Source organism: Vanellus vanellus (genome assembly GCF_965231255.1).
Source record: "Vanellus vanellus genome assembly, chromosome: 2".
NCBI classification, from domain to species: Eukaryota; Metazoa; Chordata; class Aves; order Charadriiformes; family Charadriidae; genus Vanellus; species Vanellus vanellus.
The window spans coordinates 116,380,893-116,404,544 of record NC_138906.1 but is presented as its reverse complement, the minus strand read 5'-3'; the positions used below and the strand labels follow the sequence as shown (position 1 = coordinate 116,404,544).

Here is a 23,652-nt window from a genome sequence, read left to right as displayed (position 1 = left end):
CAAAATGTATGAAACTAAGGAACAACAAAAAATACCCACCCATCAAGATGCAATCATAATGGATTTAAACACCTATATAATGTTATTCATGTCTGCTTTCTATTCCATACAGGGTTATACAGCACACTCAGCACTGTTGGATCTGAATGCCTTCCAGTAATGCATTAAGGAACATTATTAACATCCATCATATGCTTTGCTGTCACCCCTTCCCCAGGGGAAGAAGTGTGTGTACTGCAGTGTTTTGTTTTTATAGTTTTCCCCTCCCTTGCTTTGACCTCTCTTCCTTGTAAATCCAGTTGTCCTCTGTGACAACTTTTAAGAAATAGACAGTTATGCCTATTCTGGAAGAACTGCTTCGGTATAGCTATTTTGATATAATTCAGCTACTGTAGAGTGCCTCCTCACTATTGTTGTTCTCGACTAGGGTTACGGAATGTTACTCTGGGATAGATACACGCCCGTGAATTTCCTTGTGTCCTTAACCCCCCCCAACCTGTTCTCCTTTTAAAATGTTCTTAAATATAGACTTAGACTTTGTGCCATTCAAGCAATAAGTTCTTGCTTCTTTTGGTTCTAAGAACTACATAGGACCTACTTTGGGATTGTAGAGTTCTACATAGCTCCGCCCTCCATGTCTTCATGGAAAAAGAAACAAAACAGCAAAAAAAGAATTGCAAACACAAGCAAAAAAATGGTGATACTGTCATCTGCTCTACCTTGGAAAGAGTCTGTGTGTAATGAGGATAACTAAATATAAGAAAACAACAGCAAAAAGCACCTGAAGTGATGTGAAAAGTCATCACATAGAAGCCACGGGAGTTTTGAGGAGGGGCAACATTATTTGGCCTTAAACCACCAACTGATCTCTTTGCATTTCAACTTTGACAGGCCCCAGGGTCTAACAAGTGACAAAGGAGGCACTTTAGGACTGTGACTATCAAATGCCCTTAATGTGAAAACACCTGGTTGGTAGGCAGGGCAGCAAGCTAGGGAACAGAAAACCAGCCACTCGCTCATTGCCCCAGGAGCAAGTGGCAGGAACAATAGCCGAAATTACAGGGACACAGACTGACATTTGTGTTGCAAATGTTGGCTGGGCACTGTGCATATGAAGCAATCCTGCCATAGAGCTGTCACAATCCATTTCCAAGCCACGATGGACCAGCATTTTAGCCTATTCTTGTTGACAGACCTACATTTAAATAACGCCAAGCATGACAAAAGCCAGGAAATTCAAAGTTAAAGCTATCGCTCAGGTCTTAAACTCCGCTTTTAAGGAGAAAAAGGCCAAATGGAGCAAGCTATGGAGGGGGCAGTCCTTGATTTGAGTCATATTTACTTATAGGAGTGATCTCACTGACATTAATAGGGCTGTCTGCATGAGTAAATGCTGTTCACTGGGAGTGAAGCAGTTTCCATGTGTTCTCTGACTTCCTTGGCTTTTATTAGCAGGCTCCACATTTTTTCCCTAACCATATTGTTTTGTTGCTTGCGGATTTCTCTTTTCTCCTTGCTAGCCTTTGGACATTGGCAGGGCTTCCAACCTGGAGCTGGCTTTCCTTGGAGAAACCCTCGCAGACGGAGAAGTCCCTTCTGGGGAGAAAAGAAAGTCGGAGCAAGAAAAGGATGAGTCGGGCAGGCGGCCAGAGGCACATAGCCAGGGGGATTCCAGCAGGACTCGGCCACACGTCAGGCTGGTGACTGTCCCTCTGCAAGGCTTCATCAGCCCGCTGCGGGACAAGGCCGCCTCGCTCCTCCGAGCGGCGGCAGGGACCAGGACAGCTTGGGGAAGCTCTGCTGAGGGCTGGCAAATGGTTTCTCTCGCTCCTGGCTGAGAATGAACTCATGGGTCTCCTTTTCTTTTGCCATGGGCCACTATTACGAAAAACATATCTTTCCTTTAACTTTCTTCTCTTGTGTCCAGCCTTCACAGTTTTCCTTTGGAACAATCAAAACAAACCAAACCAGAAAGCAGAAAGTGTGCAAGCATTGCATAATTGCCAGAACTGGCTGAATTTGGTCCTAAGCAGCAAGCTTACTGCAGATTTGAGGTCAACCTGTGTTTGCAGACTAGCCCAGAGGAGTATAATATACATGCAAGACAGTTATAATCACATGTCTTGTCAGAGCTTTGGTTTTCTGTTTTGGTTTTAACTTGATTGGCCTGACTTGTCTCGCCACTAAACCCACATTACACCTGGCTTGTGGTGAATCAGGCCTGCTGTTTGCTTCCTATGGTTATCTTCGCATCATAGCCACATTACAACCTCATGTGAAAGAGGAACATTTCTGAAGGGGGACAAAATGAAGCTCTCCGGTTCTTCCAGAGTGGTTAATGCCCCACTTGAAATAAAAACAACAACAAAAAATTATCCTGCAAGAGCAAGGCCAGGGCTGTTGATGGTTGATACCGCTGCTGTGAAAAAAAGCGGCCCGAGGGGGCTCGCTAACAGTGCTGCGTGGGGAGCTGGGCCTGTTACCGCTAATTCTGTGTGTTAATGGTTACTTCAGAGGCCTGAGCCAAAAGGCACCGACATCAGTGGCGAGGCTCTGACTGTACAAAATTTTGCAGGGGAGAGGTAGAAGAAGAGAGCAGAGGGTTGAGGACACCCCCCCCAAAAAAAAAAACAAAACAGTTGATTGCACTTGAGGCCAGATCCAAAGCGTCAATCAATTCTCACAAGGTGTTTGACCTCATATCTCTAACATCTGTTTTTTTTATGAGAGCCCTAGAGTTTGGAGCCACCAACCCCATAACAGCAAAATACACGGAAGCCAGATCAAGTACCCTAGCTTAAAGTGTGAGTGGTATTCATCAGCCTGTTACACATGCCATGGCTTTATCAGAAAATGATTGCAGATAAAACCAGAATATTCTATACAATAAATAATTCATGGCGGAAGGGGAGCCACATTTCTCTCTATATTGGCATTTCATCGTGCAGCCACTGAACCACAGCTTGTTTTTATACACAGCAGCAGACTCCATTTCCCAGCTAGAAACATTCAATCCCATCTGGTAGATTCATTCCCAGCTAGATAATACCCAACGTATCTATGTAACATACAAGCTACTGTCAAACAGCAGCGAGCCGTCTCCCTGAGACAGCTGTTTCGCACAAGGGCCGCATTGTCTGGAGGCAGCGCGGATCGTTTTACGCGGAGCACTGGGGGGACGAGCCCTCTGTCAGCTGCCATGGCATCGAGAAAACCTCGCTCATCACACGTTCTCGTTATTTTGTTATCTGGCCAAACACACGCTGGGGATGTCAGGTTGAAAACAAAGGATGCGTTCCCTGCTCTGGTTATATTTCATTAGGAAAACCAAAGCAAGCACACCTCTTCTTCTCCTTTTCTCCTTCTCTTCAAAGTTTACAGACGTATGAAAAAGATATATTTCAGAGCAGAGTTTGTAACAGTCAGGCTTTTGTTTCTGGCGCTGCTGAGCGGGCAGCGTGGCTCCGACCATATGCTGTTCCTTGGCACCAGGTAGAGCGGGGCATGCTGAGCTGCAGCGGAAAGCCCCACGCAGCCTCTGAAGGAGGCAGCTGCCACGTGCTGGAGCGGCTGATGGCCTCACACTGAAATCAGTACCTCACCAGTGACCAAAAAATGTGGGCAACCCCTTTCCTCCTCCCGTTTCCAGTAATCATGAGACGTGCCGGTCAGAAAAACGAAGAGGATGAATAACCCACAGGACACATGGCATGTGTGCTGTGAGGAGGCAGCATTGGGAATAGCCAGCCTAACTATTCCTTTATCTTCCCCATAACTGACTTCTCCCACTGACTGCTCAAAGAAGAGCCCTTTAATATAAAAAGCCTGCATATATCAAAGACACTCAGACACCAAGAGAAAATTCTGTACACAGATATACATGTTCTGCAGGTATCAGTCTTGTGAAATTCACTTCATGTGCTTTTCTCAAGGTGAATAATTACTTCGCTGCATAAATAAAATATTTGTAGGTTTTTCCATTATTATCAGTTCATGGAATCATAGAATCACAGAATGGTTTGGGTCAGAAGGGACCCTTAAGGATCACCTAGTCCAACCCTCTGCCCTGGGCAGGGACACCCCCCACTAGACCAGGTTGCTCAAAGCCCCATCCAAGCTAGCTTTGAACACTTCCAGGGATGGGGTATCCACAACTTCTCTGGGCAACCTCTTCCAGTGTCTCACCACCGTCATTGCAGAAAATGTCTTCCTTATGTCCGATCTAAGTTGTTGTGGCAAAGAGAAAGCAAGTGGGTTTTGCAGTTGTGTATTTCCTATTTGTTATGTGTTCACACTTCTTTTTCAGTCTAAAATCTCTTCATTCACGGGGTTTATTTCTTGTGTAGTAACAACAGAAAACCTTTGTATTCTGATACATGTTCAAAGACATTTTTGAATGTACTGATGATGTAAATTAAAAATGAAGTTCAAATACTCTCAAACTTGGGGAATCGGGATCTGCTTTGAAGGCTAATCCTTCTATATTTTTCCCTCAGAAGAAATCATTAGCCTGTTATACAACAGAAATCTTGTAGAAATAGAAAGCCTTAACATAGCTTAATGTTAAGGTTATTTCATACTTTCCATTAGAAGTCAATTTCCAGTTGCTCACAGTAGTGTCTAACTTTAAATATCTAAATCAAACTTGTCTATAGCTATTTCTTTCATTGGGTTGAATGGAAAGTTCCAGCAGAAACAGCTTATGCATTTCTAAGAATTTAAAAAATATATTTTTTGCCAGTGTTAATTCCTGTCCTTCCATAAATCAAAACCTTCACGTCTCAAAAGAATTCTAGCGCCTCCCTTCTTGAGAGGAAGGGTTAGAAATTTGGAGGAAGCAGTCCTGGAGCTGAAGTAGCAGTCTCTGCTTTGGTAGGAGCTAATTTGGAGGTCGGAAAAGTGTTATTTTTATATGCAGGAAAATACACTAAGGTGTGCCTAAATTACACAATATTGAACTCTCTATATGCAGCTGCTCCTTAGTGTTTTCTAGAAGCTCCCTGCTAGAATTTGAAAAAGCTTCATTCACAAGGAGCATGCTCCTAAGCTCACAGGTTTACCTATGTCCAAAAGTTGACAGCTATCAATAGTACTGCTCCTTGTAACGGAATGAAATAGCAAAAAACTTCAACTTTTACTGGGAGAAAAAAATCTGGTCAGGCAGACACATGTTCAGCTCTTCTTCCCTAACTAGAGTGAATGAATAAGACATGAGCTACACAACCCTTCTTACTAATGAAGGCTCACTAGGCATTCCCATTACCTTACAGGTGGGGTAATACTTCTGGCAGCAGTGACAACTGAGATGTCATTTTCATGTGTGTGGTTTTTATTGCAGAATATGGAAAGCTTGTTTTACTGGGAAGATCAAAGAGGAATGAGAACTGCAAGGGAGATAAAGGGAGACTGGAGAGGGGAAGACAGGGAGAACAACTTGGAAGCACAACTGAAATCTCAGTTGGGAGAAGCATCTGAAGACTCTGATGCCAATATCCATCTAAAAAAGCAACTAAAATATGAATTTAATGAAAAAGAACTAGAATCTGTTCAATTATATTCTAAGGTTATGAGAAGTGATTTTTAAAGGGAAGAGTTAAGAAACATTAATAGTACAAGACCCCTAACCACAGTCTCCTAATTATCCATTGATCTGTGCAATCCCAAAAGCTAATGCCTCTGGAGTTTCAGAAGTGCTGAGCATTTCCATTCCCTGTCAACTTTAAGAAGGATTATTAAATACATACGTACAGCCCTTTTGAGAATCATAACCATAGCTTCATTAACTAAATAAGAAAGGGCATGATACAGAATTCAGTGGAGTAAATTTGACCTATATTAAATACTTTTTTGTAGCTGCATTATTATTGTACACAGTTACTTACTGTCCTCAGGTAAGTTGTTTTCCCGTTCTTCTCTCTCCATCTGTTGGCACCAGCCCTCCATACGATCTCTCTCTGCCTGAAGTAGCTTCAGAAACCAGTGGCCATCTCGTGGGCACACTGACCTTTGAACAGCTTCCAGAGGATCTTCGGTGATAGAGTCAATCCAGGGGTCAGGAGGAGGTAAAATTGATGGATCAAAATCTGTATCAAAGTCATCATCCACTGCACATGCATGGTAATGGTTTCCTGACCCTTGTATGCTAACAGTAGAGGTGCTTGCATCTCGGGAAAATTGTCTTGATACTTGTCCAGAACACGTATTGTCCTCTTGAGGGTCGATTATTTCAAAGTTCTCATGGAAATCCAGGTCTGCTTGCACGGCTGTTGTTACACTATTAGATCGTGTAAACCTGCGAAAGCTTTGGAGAGCACAAACATAAAATGTTTAGAAAGCTTTTTCTAGGTAACTCAGTAAGAAAGGACCTATTAAGATTCCACCACTCCTCTTAAGACTGGCAGTCACGGCTCTCAGTGCTACACTCAGGTGCTTTTTCTTGAAATGATCAGCATAAACTTCTTTTCTCATTACAAGCCAACAAACAAACATCTCTCTTTTTTCCATGTAAGCTCACTGTTTATTGAGGCAAATCCCCCTAATTGTTGTGTGGTTTAACAAAGCCAGAGTCTAGCCCAAGAGACAGCTAATAGTGTCAGTAGCTCAGGATTTTAAGTTACCAATTAATGAAAAGTTGAAGGGACCCAATTTTAAGTGGCTTATCTTTCACCTTTTAAAACTCACACCCCTTTGAAGTTGCACACCCAAACTCACAAGCCACATTTAAAAATCATACATGTGAGATTGATAAGGTAGTAATACCAATGAGTCCACTATCTATGTAATGTTATACATTCTATTTACAAAGAAGATAAGTATTTTTAACCCAGATAAGTTTTTTGTATTTCTTCTTCATAATTACTCTTCGTAATTATGTACCTGCTAACACCACTGCCATCTCTCCCAGTTTTAGTGCCCATTCCCAGTGTCCAGACATTTTGTTTTTTACATTCAACCTTCAGTTTCAAAATGGTCTTCTCTTTTTCAACGAAGCTAGCGTTCTCAGTTGCTGTCTGTTACCCTCACCATGATAGCTGCTAGCCTGTAGGTAGCTTCCTTTCACCTTGCATAGCTTCCCTAGGTTGGAGCCTCTGAGAGCAAAGAGCAAACCCTGAGGGTAAAGGCAAAAGCAGGGGGAGAGAAGAGGTTCGGGGCTTTGGGTTTGGGTGTTTTTTTCTTTAAGTAAAGAGCACTCCAAATTCTACAGTCCAAGGCATGTGAAGTGAAGTGGCTGATAGAGAAGGAGCAGAGGGAAGTGTAAGGAGTAAGAGACCCTAATGCTGTTGCAGGGGGTGGTAGGAAAGCAGATATGATAAACAGTAAATTGTGGAGGGAATGGGTGGAAAATCTGCAGGCAAATAATTAGAGAGTCGGGGCAACTCTAGAAACTGATGCACTGAGGAACACAGGAAAAAAATAAGAGAGGCAGACAAGTGTCTTGCCCCATGATGAAAGGAGATAAAGAAGGTAGAATCATAAAGTAATTAACGTAGATGTTACTTAAATTAGTAATTTTTAGGCTTCAGAACGAACATAGTTTTTAACTGAATAAGGACAGATTCCCATTCCTTCTTACTAATCCAGGATGCCTATGCACTCATGCAGCTGGCACTTTGCTTCGAATTTGTTTACGATCTCACATTTACTCTTGAAGCCAGTGTTAGGACCCGTTTCCCTGTGATATTTTGGCTGTTTTGCCCTTACCAGGTCTATTTTTAGTTGGAGCTCAAGCAGCAATGGAAATGCTGAGGAGACGGTGGAGCTGGATGCTGGGCACCATTTCGCTCCTTGTCATTTATATTCCACCTTCCACTGAAGAGCAATAGCCCATTAGACAAGTGCAACTGCCAGTAAAACTTGGTCAAGTGAAGGAGGGAGCAGATGGAAGTATGCTGAGGGACAATTTGATGTCCTATATACCTGATGCATCCAGATACCTCAGGAGGACTGCAGCAGACTTCAGGGAGGACTGTATCAGGTCCTGCTGATGAAGGAAATTAGTGGCTGTTGATCTGAGGCTTTGAGAGGAATAGAGCAAAGCAAAACAGGAGTTGAGATGGGTTCTTTGATTAATAAAAGACACCAATTCCTCTGCAGAAGAAAGCTACAAGTAGCTTCTCAGACACATCAATCCCTGGAAAACTTTAATAATAGATTGTGTGTAATTTTTCTTACAATGGCCATGAATACAAACATTTTAATGTGGTGCCTGCCACTTGCAGCTCTTTTGAAACAGGTGTTGTTAAACGATGCAAAAGTCATGGTTATCCCACCATAGTTTTGCACGACATGCAGCAGGAAACTGAAAAACATGGAGCGAGCAGAACTCTTCAGCTCGGTAGTATTTATCTTTTGACAAGCAGAGCAAAGCATTTTGCTATGGACTGATACAGCAGAAAAAGTTCAAAAGGGAGGACAAGGATCATTGGAGGTATGGTATGGCTTCCATAAGAGCAAAGAGATTTGTCGGTTTAGAAAACAGATGGCTGAGGAGGGATATGAGACCTGTGATATCCCGACTAGGAGATGTTACACCAGTTCTCAGAGTGCAAGAACTGTGAGGAGGAAGGCAGCCAGTTGCAAGGCTTAGAGGTCTAAAGATTTAAATCTAGCGAAAGGAAGCACTTCTTCACACAATGTGTAATTAAATTGCCACAGGATCCTGGGAAAACCAAAGGTAAAAATAGGTTCAAAGAGAATCTGATCAAATTCACAGGAGATAGGTCCAGGAAGAGCTATTACACAGATGTCATATCTGGTTTAGGAAGTCCCTGAACAACAGTGCTAAATTGGGAAGGTCTACTGGGAGAAGTAGTGCTTTATACACACCCTTTATACTTTTCCTTTACACACACTCCTTTATACTTTTTCTGAGTATCTGCTAACTGGCCCCTGGCAGAGGGAAGCTGTCAGACTGGTATTAGTGGTTAGAAAGACTTTAACTTTAGGCTGACATTACAATGAAAATCTTTTGGTCCAGTCTGTGCTAGTTTTTTAAAAATTACTTTAATTTGGCCACCAACCTGACAAATCCCTTATCTACACTGAAGCGTAGCATACACGTACACACACACACAGACACACGCACATAAACGTGTGCCCACACAAGCACATGCTCGTACATGATTTCAGTCATTTAGTCAGGGTTCACTGGGAGCCAAGGCATTCGTACATGGCATACTCTTCCACACCTTCCAGAGTACTGCAGCAAAAAGCAAACCCCTTAATCCAGCCTTGTTCTTCTCCATGCCCTTACCTCCACATCACAGTCACCTTCTACTTTCCCCAGTGCCCTAGACTCTGCTATCCTTCTATTTTAGATGACCATTTGTATTTTCAGTTAACACCCTGGCTTTTCAGTGTACACCAAATCCCAAATGTGAAAACATCAAGGTCTACTTGCCAAAACGATGTATTGCTGGAGGCACTACATTTCAAAGCTTTCAGGAGTGTACTCTTACTGGGTTCAATATGAGCTAGTACCACCAAAACCAGACTACTCAACAAATAAAACAGAATGACCTACTTTTTTTGCCTTTGTTTTATCTATATAATAGTATGCTACAGGCTTGCTCGACAGATTCTTGGCACTGGCTTGTGTAACCTGTCTGTCTTCAAAAGAAAAACTACTTGGCAGTAGAATATAGCATCAGTTCAAAATTAAAATAATACTCCCAAGGAAATGTATGTTGAATGGAATGGAAATGCAGGAAGGCACCCACTATCTGCCTACCTCCAGCACATCTATATAAACTGCCTAATAGATGGTAATTTTAGTCTCTGACATAGCTTCCTCACTCACTTCCAGGATGTTTTACTCTTACAAATTACCATTTGTGTCCCACATGAGTCTTTTTTTTGGTTTTGCTCTAAGTTAAAACTCTGTATCACAGGACAGCTGCTGCTAATGCCTAAGTTTTCCCTGTTTCTACACATACAAAACATTCACAGATGTACCTAAAAAGAAAGTTTTCATAAATCGCTGATAATTGTTAAAACCAGATATTTGCTTCTTCCTCTGCTTTCAGGCTTGGTGCTTTTGTAATCAGTTGTGCCCTGCAGGCACAATGTGTAATAATTACAGCTTCAGAGAACTGCAGCAGATATCTGGCCTAAGGTGCAGAAAGCCATGAAACCTCAGACTGGATAAACCAGTATGGAGAACAACAGCATGATGTGTTTTGAACAGCAACAACAGGGTCACTTGTCAGCATTTGACTCTCTGTTTCTAAGTCTTCTTTTGCTTTCTTTTGAAAAACACGTTTACGTTTACGTTTCAACTCAGAGAACTTCCTTCTTTCCTAAAAAAAAAAAAAAACCCACAAACAAATCCAAACCCAGAAAAAGCGTAGGTTTCAAACCAACTGATGCATGGTGAGCCTCAGAGGCTTTTACATTAAATTCAGCCTGCATCACTTTACCCACTGGCTGTACTCTTTCTTGGTTGGGGGCTTCCCTGCTAAGGTTTCAGCCGCTGTCAGTGGAAAAAAAACAAACTGCAGAAGGAGTTAGCAGATACAGTACCATGTCTTCTAATGTCAGGATCTTTGGCCATACATCTTCAAGCTACACAATCTTGTGTGCTTTGCTCTATGCCTACTCCTCCCATTCACATAGTCTTTTTTCATTGCTAAGAGTCTTAGCAGGGAAATTCTGATCCCTTATGGCAATGTTAGAGTAGACTATTTCAGTTGGAAGGGACCTATAACTATGCCCTCTCGGTAAAGAATTGCTTTCTGATGTCCAGTCTAAACCTCCCCTGGCGCAGCTTTGAACCATTCCCACGTGTCCTATCACTGGATCCCAGGGAGAAGAGATCAGCACCTCCCTCTCCGTGGCCCCTCCTCAGGAAGCTGTGGAGAGCAATGAGGCCGCCCCTCAGCCTCCTTTTCTCCAAAATAGTCAAGTCCTAAGTCCTTGTCCACTCCTCACAGGACATGCCTCCCCAGCCCTTTCACCAGTTTTGTTGCCTTCCTCTGGACACATTCAAGGACCTTCACATCCCTCTTTAATTGTGGGGCCCAGAACTGAACTGCACACAGTATTCAAGGTGAGGCCACACCAACACTGAATACAGTGGGATAATCACCTCTTTGGACCGGCTGGTTATGCTGTGTCTGATGCACCCCAGGATGTGGTTTGCCCTCCTGGCTGCCAGGGCACACTGCTGCCTCATATTGAGCCTGCTGCCGACCAGCACCCCCAGATCCTTTTCTGCAGGGCTGCTCTCCAGCCACTCCTCTCCCAATTTATACTTGTGCACAGCATTACTCTGCCCTAGGTGCAGAATCTGGCATTTGGCCTTGCTAAATTTCATCCTATTAATCATTGCCCAATGCTCCAATCTATCCAGATCCCTCTGCAAGGCTTTGTGTCCCTCAAGAGAGTCAACATCAACTCCCAGTTTGGTATCATCACCAAACTTGCTAATGGTGCATCCAAGTCACTGATAAATATATTGAACAGAACTTGGCCTAGAATTGAGCCCTGAAGAACACTCCTGGTGATTGGTTGCCAGCCAGGTGTTGCCCCATTCACCACAACACTTTGAGCCCTGCTGTTCAGCCAGTTCTTCACCCAGTGCACTGTGAACCTGCTCATCCCACAGCTGGAGAACTTGTCCAGAAAGATGCTGTGAAGGACAGTATCAAAAGCGTTACTAAAATCTAGAAAAACGACACCCACCACCTTCCTTTCATCCACTGTGTAGGTGACCTTATCACAAAAGGTTATCAAATGACTTAAACAGGACTTTCCTTTGTGAACCCATGTTGACTGTACCTGATGACTGCATTATTCTTTAAATGCATTTCAATAGTACACAGTGTAATATTTTTCCAGGAACTGAGGTTAGACTAACAGGTCTGTAGGTTCCTGGGTCTTTGCTCATGCCCTTCTTATAACTTGGAATAACATTGGCTAGCTTCCAGTCAGTGGGGACCTCCCCAGACTCCCAAGACCTTTGGTAGATGATCAAGAGTGGTCCTGCCATAACATTCACTGGCTATTTCAGTACACTGGGATTAAACCCATAAGGGCTCATGGACTTATCAGCTGATACAGCTGGTCTCTTACAATTTCAATGTCCAAACAAACGGACGCAAATCAAGGAAACAATATTTCTGCTCCAGCCTCACTCCCCACAGCATCTCATTTTTGTCCATTGCCCAGAAGCCACAAGCAATGCTTGTCACCTGTGCTGCACCCCAACTCTCAACGAAGCTGCCAAATGCAGTTGAAGGGTAACCTCAAGATTGGCCGAACCAAAGTGGACGTCTGGGGACTCTTTGGTTGGTGACCTAAAACTGCAGAGGATGGCACAGAGCCAAGGGAGGTCGACGCACTAGAAGCCAGGTACTGCAAGGCTGATCCCAGGCTATGTTTGAAGAAGGGAGCCCGTCACGCTGAGGGGGTCTGCCCCTACCCAAGACTCTGTCGGTGTGGGCCCAGATCCTTGGCCATGGTCAGGTATATGCTGCGGGCAGGAAGCCGAGGCCTTAGTGCAGCTGGCCTGCAGGTGTCTCCCAGCCATCAATCCATCAGTTAATCTCCATCCACCAATATCTCTCTTGAAATATGGTGGAGCTTCAAGTGCTGCTTGGGCTCTTCCTCCCCATCCTGCACTGCCCTGCTACCCCTCAGGTATCCATAGGGTATCTACCCTGCCCTTCCCAGTGTGAGAGCAGCATAGCAGTGCAGGGAGGAGGTCACGCTACAGAGACCATCCTCAGTGAATACACACCCTGTGCTGTGCACATCCCTCACCAGTGGAGTTTGCAGAAGACAGAAGATCAAAGCGTTCCTGGGATTTCTCATCCTCAAATAAACCTGTTCTAACCTTTGCCTAGTAACACTTTCTGGGCAGCACCTGGGGGAATAGCTGGAAAAAGAAGGAGCAACACTTTGTTGAGGCCTAGTACACAAGACCAGGTCAGGGCCCTTAGCTTTAACCAGGGAACATTATTAAGCCTTGCTTTTGAAACTGCCCCTCTCTTCTTCTGAATACCAGCTCAGTCACTCACAGCTAGGCTAGGATCATAGAATCATAGAATGGTTTGGGTTGGAAGAGACCTTTAAAAGTCATCTAGTCCAACCCCACTGCAATGAGCAGGGGTGTCTTCAACTTGATCAGGTTGCTTAGAACCCTGTCCAACCTGACCTTGAATGGTTCCAGGGATGGGGCATCTACCACCTTCAGAATTTCTCAATGAAATGGATTCCACTGTGGAGGACACAGATAGCCAGAAAATGCTGCAGACAAAAGCCAAGGAAATATCAGTCCCAGATCAGCTTAGTAAAAATGCAGATATGAAGGTCCTGTCCGAAAGACTGGAGAATTAAGAAGTTTGAGTTAGAGTGCAGGACTGGCCTGTTTTGTAGGGAAGACCCTGAAGCTTGAGTATATTTTGTCAGGACAGTAAATGACCAAATTTAAAAACATAAATGAAAAAAAGAGAAAAATATGGCTTTATATAGTAACAAAAGCGAAAGATGTGTTTTCTTTTTTCCTTGAAGAGACAGAAGAGTATTTTTGGTTGGCGTTTCTTTTTTTTTTTTTTAATGTTACTCCACCACCATTTCAAATTATTTTACTTTATAAAACACCAAGAGGTGGGGACACTTGCCCTGGCCTCAAAGAAGCCAGAGAAAATGGAGAAGGACCATATGTCTATAGTCTTAGTCTCCCATGGTAGGGTTCTCACTTCAAAAACTAACATTGTTTCAGCATTCATAAATGCTTGTGATGACAAACCAAGTACAATTACCAGCTGATGATATGGCTAGGAGCAATAAGCAAGACAATTTGGGAGGTGAGGATGTAATGGGAGGAGATCTTGGGGCAGACAGGGTAAAATGCAAGAGAGGCTAAAAGTGATTACAGAGCTATGGGACTGAGAGCCCCTTGGCTAATTGGTCTGGCATAATATATGACTTCTTTTCTGGTTCAGTAGAACTGGTTGACTTCCAACAACTCAATTATCTTCTGTAAGTGAGGAATGGAAGGTGGTCCCGTGAGGTCAAGAAGAAGTTGCAGGTAGAGAGAAAGGGCAAACAGAAATAGACAGAACTGGAAGTGCCCTGAGATTGCAATGATCAGCTTCATTACATATGTATTTCAGAATTGCCCTGGAAGGGATGGGTCATGTGAGGAAAAAGGAAGAACATTTTTGTGGGGGTTTTGTTAGCATCATGGGGGAGATCAGGTGAGAGATAAAAGAATAACAGCAGGAAGATCATGAGGTTACCACTGAAAGAAATGCATACCAGCTTTTTCCCACGAGAAGGACTGGACAGAGGTACTCTATGTAAATGCTAGAAATCGTAGAGCTGCACTTAGGGAATGGGTATGAAAAACATTATTGAGAGCAGGCAGAATAAAAACTGAGGATAAGATGAATAGGGGTGATGGATCCAGTTGTAATATGGTCAGGTAGTGGTAGGCACATTTATCCTTTGAGCAGTACAAGGGAAGGAGGAGGAGGACTCAGAGTCATTTGTCTTGGCAGGAAGCCCAGGTTACAGAGAGTGAAGGGCTAATGAAAGGTCTGGAAGATGGAAGAGATAGAGCTGTCCTCCAAAGATGCTCTGTTTTTGAGCTACTTAGATCAAGAGATGGAAGCAAAATCTTTTGCTTATTTGGTCCAAGCACAGAAGCAGGAATATTTAAAAGGACATGAGGAGGTATGAGGTACCTCATCCTTAGTATGAGGATGACAGTCATATGAGGTGAGGGAAAGGGGGACGAAAGAGCAGGCAGCAAAGAAGAGGTGTGAAACAAATTTTGTATGGTAGGTTTTTGGTGCATTAAGCAAAGAGATTTCTTGATTTGTAACAGTGCACTCAATAGCTTAGACTGGCACAGAAACATGATCAATTTACTGTATTTATCCTTTTTGCTGTCTCATTCTTCTTTTCTTATTTTATATTTATTTAACATTTCTGAGGCCTGAAAGATTTTGAAAAACATTCATTTGTCAAAGATTCAACTCAAAAGGGCTTTTCTGAGGCTCTGCAGATGTTATGGTGGAGGGGCAGGGAAGAATGCACTGTATTTACAATTCTATTCCTGTAACAGATAATCAATACATTGTGCTCTGCTGTGTTAAAAAAATAAAAGAAGAAGGAATATGAGTGCCAAACTGCGATGATAAGCCCTTTGTGTCTTGAGTGCACTCATTTTCTAAGGATTAGGGGGCTGTCCTTTATCAGCCGGTTCACTTCTGAAAGTCCATGATAGATTGCTGCTTGCCCGTCTGCTCCAAACAGCAGCAACCTCAACTTTATCAGCAAGGAAACCCCCAAACACAGCTGTCAGTAGGTAATGCAGAAATATTGCTTTCTCAGGGCAGACTCTCACAGGCAAACCTTACCTTTTTCTCCGGAGCAATAAAAACTGCAATAGAAAGAGGACTTTGGAAGTAAGGCATTTACAAACAGCCATTTCTTTCTTTCTTTGTTTTCCTGTAGGGTTTTTTTTGGTTGTGGGTTGTTTTATTTTTGAGGGGAGGGGGAGGCTTGGGCTTTTGGGGTAGTTATTTCCTTTGTGCTCAGGCTGAAGGGAAATGGTCCTTCAGCATCTATTCTAATGTGGTCATTTATCTAGTGCTGGAAGAGTTGTGGGTAAATGGGGCTAAGGTCTAACACATAAAGAAATGTCTGCCAGCAAGAGATGTTTTAGCAGGTTAATGAGGAACTTGGTAACAGCCTAGCAGGGTCATTGCAAAATCACATTTCTTTTTGCTGAAATCACTTCAGCCTTTTAGAACCGCAGGAAAATACTCTGCTACTTTACAGGGAGATTTTGTTGAATTGAAAATGGTGTAGATAACATGTTATTTTTGAGTATTGTTAGCAGATGTAGGAAAAAAACAGTGTGAAAATGGACATCTCCTCTACTCGCTACTGCAGTCGGCGGGCCAGAGGAGGGCAGAGGGCCCTAATTTTGTCACCTCAGATTTGCTGCACCCAGGTTTTCTCCAGAGAGATTGCAAGGGCATCTCTTCCCTTGCCGACAAGCGATACCGCCCCGAGGCTTCTCCTATGATAAGGTACAGCGAGTTATCAACAAAATGGCTCCAGGACGCTAAAGTTACACTCTACCCAAATGGCTTGCAAAAAATGAACAAAGACCTGGGTGGGTGCCTGCAGCCGCAGCAGCTCGGAGGTGAGGGGAGAGTCTGGCTTTGAGTCCAGCTTTGGGCAGGAATTAGGGTTTGCAGATGCGGTCAAGCACTCAGAAATGTTATGCGTCTGGAAAGTGCCATGCACAGTTCTGCTGCCCTGCAGTGTAACTGCAAGTTGCCATCCAAAAGAAACATAACTCTTGAAGATTTCAACTATGCTAGATTCTCTTTTTTCATTTTTATTGGAGTATATCTGTTTACTAATTCAGGTTACGCTGCAGATTGGAGTGAGCTAGGTTTTACAGGCTTGCTTTTTAATCTCAACAATTTCTTGCAAGGAAGCAGTTGTAATGCAGAGATGTCTGGGTGAGATACCTGAGCAAAAGCAATCAGTTTGGCTCTGCCACTGCACTGCTCCATGTGGCTGAAATTATTCTGCTGAAAAACAAGGTAAACTTCTCCATCAATTCTACGCTGCTGCAGCTATCCCGAGACTAATACTCCGGCTGCATCACCTTCCGCTGTTTAGGTAGATTTTCAGGGGAAAAAGAGCTTATTAGACATATATTGACCTTCAAAATATGTGGCGCTTTTCTTTCAGTTCTCCCACTGGTCTTGAAAAATCCCCTCTGAGAAATAAGAGCTACAGCATTTATAAGACTCAGCTTTTCAGCTGGGTGATCTAACAATTCATCCAGGAAGCAGGTTTATATGGTTGTGTGTGCCGGAACTACAGCTCTAAAAAATTAGTTGCAGCATAATTATTTACTTTAGAAAAACCGTATTAACTTTTACTCACCACTTCTCTTCCTCTACTTGAACTCCTATGGACTGGAACTTACTGGTTGCTTTATTTTCACCTGATTTGGTGGATTCTTCAGCACCATCAACCTTAAAAAAAAATAACCAGCAAATTAGAATGTATTTTAGCAGAGATATCACCCAGCTACTTACAATTTCTATGCATTATAACTACTAAGTGTCTGCATGTAAGTACCTTTATAAACAGATAGTTTATCTATGCTGTTATCATTTCTGATGTTATTAGTCAATATTCATCATTCTTGTTAATCTAGAAAGCATTTCTGGTAAGACAACATTTGGCCTGCAAAACGCAGATGGAGTTTATCCAGTATTTTATGGAGGCTGGATGCTCACCTTTGCCAGATCAAATCTCTGAGCAGCTGTAACTCCACTTTCTGCACTCCACTATTTGTTTCATTTTACCTGTTAGTCTGTATGTGCATGCATATGTGAACTCATGTCAAAATTATGTGTTTATTTTGTTTAAATGTTAGTGCCCTGAATCAGAACACTTTACAGATAAGATTTAAAGAAAGCAGATGCAGCTCTTGGAATACATTTTTTTACATGCAAACAGGTGGTCTCCAGGAACACAAGCAGGAACTTTATACCACCTCTCCATCGCCATGAGGAGATTTACACCGATGGTATAAAGTTAAAATTTAACCACATGTGTCTGAGCAAAATCATCAACTTCCGGGTCCAGTCAGTGTAGTTGTTAATTCCCAATGCTATATATGACATCGTTAGTCATACAACAAAAAAAATTTCTGGCACACAGGATTTTTAGACCACAGCAGTGTTATAAAGTGGCCTGTGGACTACTCTGACACCCGGTGTACAAAATCTCCAGCTGTAGTTAGCACCTGTTCCACCAGTAAGCAAGCTTGTTGTTGAAAGCCAATTTACCAGCTATCCAGGAAAAGCGCTCAAGGAGGGATGGGAGTTACAGAGCTGTTCAGTGGAGTAGGGTACTTACCTGATACTGAGGCTTTTGGGGAGATAACTACGCCTTAAATCCCATAACTGACAGAGAAGCAACCTTTGGATGGAAGAGTTTTTGTTTGCTTTGCTTTACTTTACTTGTTTGCTAAACAGATTTACAGCAAAGGCTTGTGGTGTCCTAAGAGTGACTGAGGGGTGGAGGACATGCACGGAGGTTCATCACAAGTGCACATTAGGGTTATTTATTAGAGGAGGAAGCAAACCAAGAATATGTTTCTGGCTAAAGCAGCTTGCCCTGCTTTACCGACATGGGCCAGACTATAAGCAAGGGGTATACCCGCTCTGAGTTCAGTCTAAGCTTAAACTAGGCTCCCTTTACAGTCAGTGGAGAGAGACTGACTTCATACTGCCAGGCAGAGGGCTGACAGCCTACCTACCTTTTTTAGGCAGTTGTCTCTAAGAGAAGTAATTTCTGGCAACAACAGCAATCTTACGGTATTTCCACTCCCACACTACCGCTTCAGCTGTACCAGCCCGACTGCTCGTGCAATGATGCTGCAAAATGGGCCAGACAGCAGACTGGCAAAGTAGTTTTATTTGTGAAGTCTATCTGACTCTCAAAACCTCATTGATGGGCACAACTGGGAGGGCGGCACGGTGCACGGGCAGGAATCCTGTAAGGCTGTATCACTGCTGAAAGTTTCGCTTCATGTAATCCCTTCTTCAGGCATCTCCATCGGTTTGTACACAAAAACTACCCTGGCAGCTCCTCATGTGACATCCCCAGGCAGCTTTCACATATGATTATGCTGGTCATCTGTAAATCTCAAAACTTTAGAGGGAGATTTTCAAAGGCCTAAAGAGCATTTGAGGCTCTGGTTTCCTCAGATCTCAGGAAACCGAGGCCCCTATACCTCTCAAAAGCAGCATTTGTTACTTGCAGTAACACCACCTTAAGAAGAGACAGTGGGTAGACGGTGTCTCAAGAACGCCGATTCACATTACCATTGTTCGTTTTGGCTCCTGCAAACGTGGAAATTATTTCTTCCTACCCATAACTTTGCTGGGTGTTTGCCTGCTAAGGAGTCTTTGTTGTTTTGCTCAGTGAAATGAGGGTTTACGACAATAAAATGGCACTTTAGGCTTGGTGGGGCATGGGAATAAGTAATACAAGAGCTTTCCTCCATCCCTGTCCCACCTGGATCTTGTTTAACACTGAACATCAGCCCTTGTTTCAGAATATACCCAAAACAAACAGCTATGAAGCAGAAAAAGGCTACAACAAAGGCAGTAAACTGAACCCACAGGCAATAGTAATTATTGCCCTTCCAAGAAGAAGTAAGAGAAAAGTCACAGCTTCTCCAGGAGCTGCCCCTGGGATGGCATACTTCTACACAGCACCTCTCATCTCATCAGGCTGATGCAGAGATTTCACGGTAAATTCTTAGGCTTTGCTAATCAGATAAGCCTGTCCAGGCACATAGTGCTGTTCTTATAGCCTACATCTGCAAGAAAAAAAAAAATAAATCATGTCTTCTTGCGAAGGCTGATAAGCTGTGGATTGCTATTCTATTTGCTTGGGGTCCATCTCCCATCAAAACCCCTGTTGATTCTCAGTTGATTGTAAGTTCAAGTACTTTGTTGCAAAAGCTAATCCTGCAAGCAGATAGTTGGAGTCCTACGCGCATTCTTTTGAGGGGGGGTGGTATGGGAAAGATTAATTAGGAAAGCAGATTAAATTGGTCTAGTTTATTTGCTCTTCTCCTTTCTGTAAATAGGAGTGAACTTTGGCAGGGTTAGTTTTCTTGTTTCGTTCCACTAGAGGTAACAAAAGGTAATTTTCTTTAACAAGGGCAAATCAGAAGGAACTTATCCTCTGCTCTTGTGGCTGAGATAGGAACAATGCTGCCTCATTCAAGCGGCTACCAGTCATTATGAAATGCATGAATAAGCAGTGACAATTAATTCAGTGAGGCTGGACGAAAATACTTTTTGGGTGATAGTGTAGTGTAAATCATTGTTTTACACATTCCCTTTCAATGATTCAATTCATGCCTTTCTGACCCCCACTGTGTTATGATTCATAGATTAGTGCTCATGTGTGTAATTTTACAGAGCTGAATAACAAGCAGCAAGGAGACTTAAACAAGTCCTCACATCTGATGTTTTTACGATAAATTAGTAAAACATCATTAGTACCACGCGGAATGATTACGCTGCTGCAATTTCAACATAGGTACCTGTCAGGAAAAAAAGAAAAATACACAAAACATTGCATAATGAGCAGTAAAACAAATGTAGAAATCCAAAACAATGGCAGGCATATAACCCACACCGCATACCACACCTGTATTCCAATAGATAAGCATCTGTTTTTCTTGAAGTGGTCCTTCTTTCTATCTTCTACTGCAACGGTGGCAATGGTTGTGGTGGTGGTGACGGTGGCAGTATTGTTCCCTACATGTTGGCTTGCAGGGCCATGGATCTGTGCATTGGCAGCTTCAATAGCAGCTGTTAATGCCTTCATACTGTCCAAGCTCTCTGTGGAGTTGCTGAGTCCAGACTGACTGATGATATCTCCCCTCTGTCCATGCCCATCCATATATGCATCTTGGGCAGACTCTGTGCTGCTCTGGGCTGTGATGGAAATAAACGGTTTGGTGGTAGTTCTTGGTGGGACTGGAGGTGGTGTCTTCTTATAGGTGGTAATGCAGGATGACACTGGAAAAAAACGTATGAGGGTTCTTGATTTATTGATGCTGCAGGGAAAATGGATGCAAATATGATCTCAAAGCACCAGTGAACATAGACAGAGCAGACGTAAGGACGACACTGTTAGCCAAAGAGCCCCCAGAAGCTCCAGTGTCAATGCCATGGAAGTACCTCACTTATCAGTGTCCTGTTCCTACTGATGTGAGTGGCAGAATTGCCAGTAGAAGGAAAGAAATTGGCTACTTGCCAAGTTCCTCTTTAGTCTTTTTAGGATTGTTTTCTCCAGTATATTTTCCACTAACTGTTCTAAGTCCGGTGGGAACAAGTCCACCAAAATGTTTGTTCTGCTCATGACTTCCAAACAAGATTCACAAGGATGATGAGTCTCCAACCACTTATCCTAGCTAAACTGTACTTCATGCGGTTTTATTGCAATTGTATTCTGCTTCTCTACCCTGTCCTTTTGTATTTACCAAGCTTATGTAGTATTTTAAACTACATTTTTCTGATCAGAGAGAGATCCCCAAACCATCCTAGGTCAAAGTCTGTTAACACTCACCATGCTTGGACTTGTGCATTTCTTCCTACAAACTGTCTCACTTGTTGCACAGACTTCTCAAATATTTTGAAATGCTTTGTAAGCTGCTGAGGACATATTTTAAAACAAGATTTTGCCATACCTAAAGTTCTCATAATAAATATACCATATCAGTTCTGGAAAAAAATTGCTAAATTTTACACACAGGGACTTAGCGTAATGAAGTCAATGGCTAAAGCCTGCCAGTCAGTGGGACTACTTAAAGGAAATTGTAAGTATAAATGTTTGCAACAACAAAGGCTTTAATAAAAGTTTATGAGGACTCCTCTTCATGTATTTTGAAGGCCATGCTCCATTTGTAAGCGCTTCTATATGGATTTAGAAGATTAGCTTGAAGTTCTCAGGTTAAAAACCATTGGCCCGTGTTTACAGAATTACATGCAGAAAGCACTACATGAAGATAAAAACATCTTCCTTTAAGGGACAGCTGGCAGCTCTGCATTGCTGAAGTCCTGGAATGCTTTCAAACGAGGAAAGAAAGTCCATTAAGAACAAAAAACAATCATGATATGCTCTATTTTTTAAGAAAATAAATGCAGGCATGAACCTGTGCAAAGTTCAGACACAAACACGTTAACATAAATTCTTATTAACAGTAATCATACAGCAAGAAATTATTCATCAGATCATTTTAATTGGCAGACGTCTATGCCACCCACATAAAAGGTAACTCTACTACAGCTGTTCTGCTCTCTGTTTGCACTGTACGTGCTTGTCGAGCCAGAAGCCATTATGGTATTAATTTGACTAGCTCAGATCCATATGCCTCATATCTCCTGATAGCTGTAGGAATAGTTATAACGTAGAAGGTGTTTCCAGGGCATGAAATCACACGGGATTTTTTTTAAGGACTCTAGTATAAGTTTCTGATAACGTGTCTGAACCCATGTTAAACACGTTGAATGCTAATGGAAAAAGAGCGTTTCACTAAGGTAGTGAGGGTTTTGAAACTATGATTCACTTCTGAAGAATCAAACAGAAACCACAGCATCTTTGAGAGAAGTGATGGCTAAAAATGAACTCGTCAAATTTTAACTCCGGGAAAGCAAAGAGTTGATAGGGGTTAAAGGTGTTTTTTAAAGTGCTTATGACAAGACCAATATCTGGAACTAACAGAAACAATGACAAATTTACAAAGGGGATTGTGAATTTGGTGCCGTTCTGCATTGGTTTTGATGCTGCCAAACAGCATTTGTTGCGACCGTGCATGCTCAGGCGAATCAGCTGCTGTTGCTGCAGCGCAAACATTTACTCCGGGACTTATGGAGAGTTGTGCGGGCTGCTGCTTGGGTGATGACATCCCAGAAGCGACCCAGGTGGTTCGTGGTCTGGAGAATGTTCTCTGAGTGGGGGAAATGCAAGCTGAAATTCACCACTGAAGAATTCAAAGCACATACACAAGCATATATCCAGGTAACGCTTTGGGAAGCCTGCGCCAAACTTGTCCAACAGAGGTTTGTGTGCAACGCTACTTTGCAATTCAGCAAAGTATAAATTACCCCATTTAAAATATGCTAGGCAGGGTCATTGTGGAAATCCTGGGGAGACGCCAGCACCTTCAGGACACCTCAGCAAAACACGCAAGTATAATTTTTCATACCTAGCATAGAGGGAAATACACAGAAACACACTTGAAAAGTGCTCCTAGGTAGGAGAGAGAGCTTCAAAAATTTAAAGCAAGCATTAACAAGACTGGTCCCCACATCACTGGTCATCCTCCCCTAGAAAGAGAGGCAATAGCAACTGTCTGTCAACAGCTACCGGGCACTCTGGACACAGCAGTACAAATACAGAAACGCCTGATTAAGACGTCTTTCATTCGGTTGGTAAATGTACTCAATGAGGAGTCTAATCCACACTGCAATGAAAGATGTTTGCACTCAGCTAATTAAATCTGAAGTTATTCTTTATAAGGGGGAGAGAATTGACAAGTCATACGGTGAAATTGTAAAGAGAAAGAGCAAACGTTCTTTTAGCAAGTCAAAACAAATCCTCGGTTTCCTGGAGTCACGCAGCACATACTGTACAGCTCTGGAGAAGCAGAGTGTGCAAGTCATAAAAGAACCCCAGGCACTTCATTACTGGAAATGATGTAAGCTCCCGCCGCTCCTCTGCAGAAACGACAACAAAACAATGCTCCGGCCGCCGCCGCCGTTGGAGGCAGCTGCTCTCTAAATGTTGTAGCTGGCCGAGCCCTCCAAAGGGCTGAAGCACAACAACGAAAGGGATTCGGTGCATCAGTTTTTCTCCGGCTGCTTTCAAGAACCTGGCAACTTGTAACATGGCAACCTGAAGGATCTGCCGGCTTTTCAAGTGGCTACGGTATTTTAAATGCTAAGCTGCTGGAAAACAAAACGAGTACTCCCCAAGGAAAACGACAAAACCTTGGCGCTCTCCTTGTGCAGCCAAGAGAGGCTGAGCATTCAGTCGGTGCGGGAAGAGCACATCACATTGCTTTCTGTCCCCATGGGC

At 42.9% G+C, this 23,652-nt stretch overlaps 1 protein-coding gene across 1 annotated transcript in view; it reads right to left on the bottom strand.

Moving 5' to 3' along the window:
* DLGAP1 (DLG associated protein 1) overlaps positions 1–23,652 on the bottom strand; it is a gene marked incomplete at both ends in the record, with an annotated part of 147,214 nt that overhangs the window by 9,141 nt on the left and 114,421 nt on the right. The window contains 3 exon segments of the mRNA XM_082499339.1: positions 5,883–6,301; positions 16,921–17,012; positions 20,218–20,591. Of these exon segments, the coding sequence (XP_082355465.1) occupies positions 5,883–6,301; positions 16,921–17,012; positions 20,218–20,591 (885 nt within the window).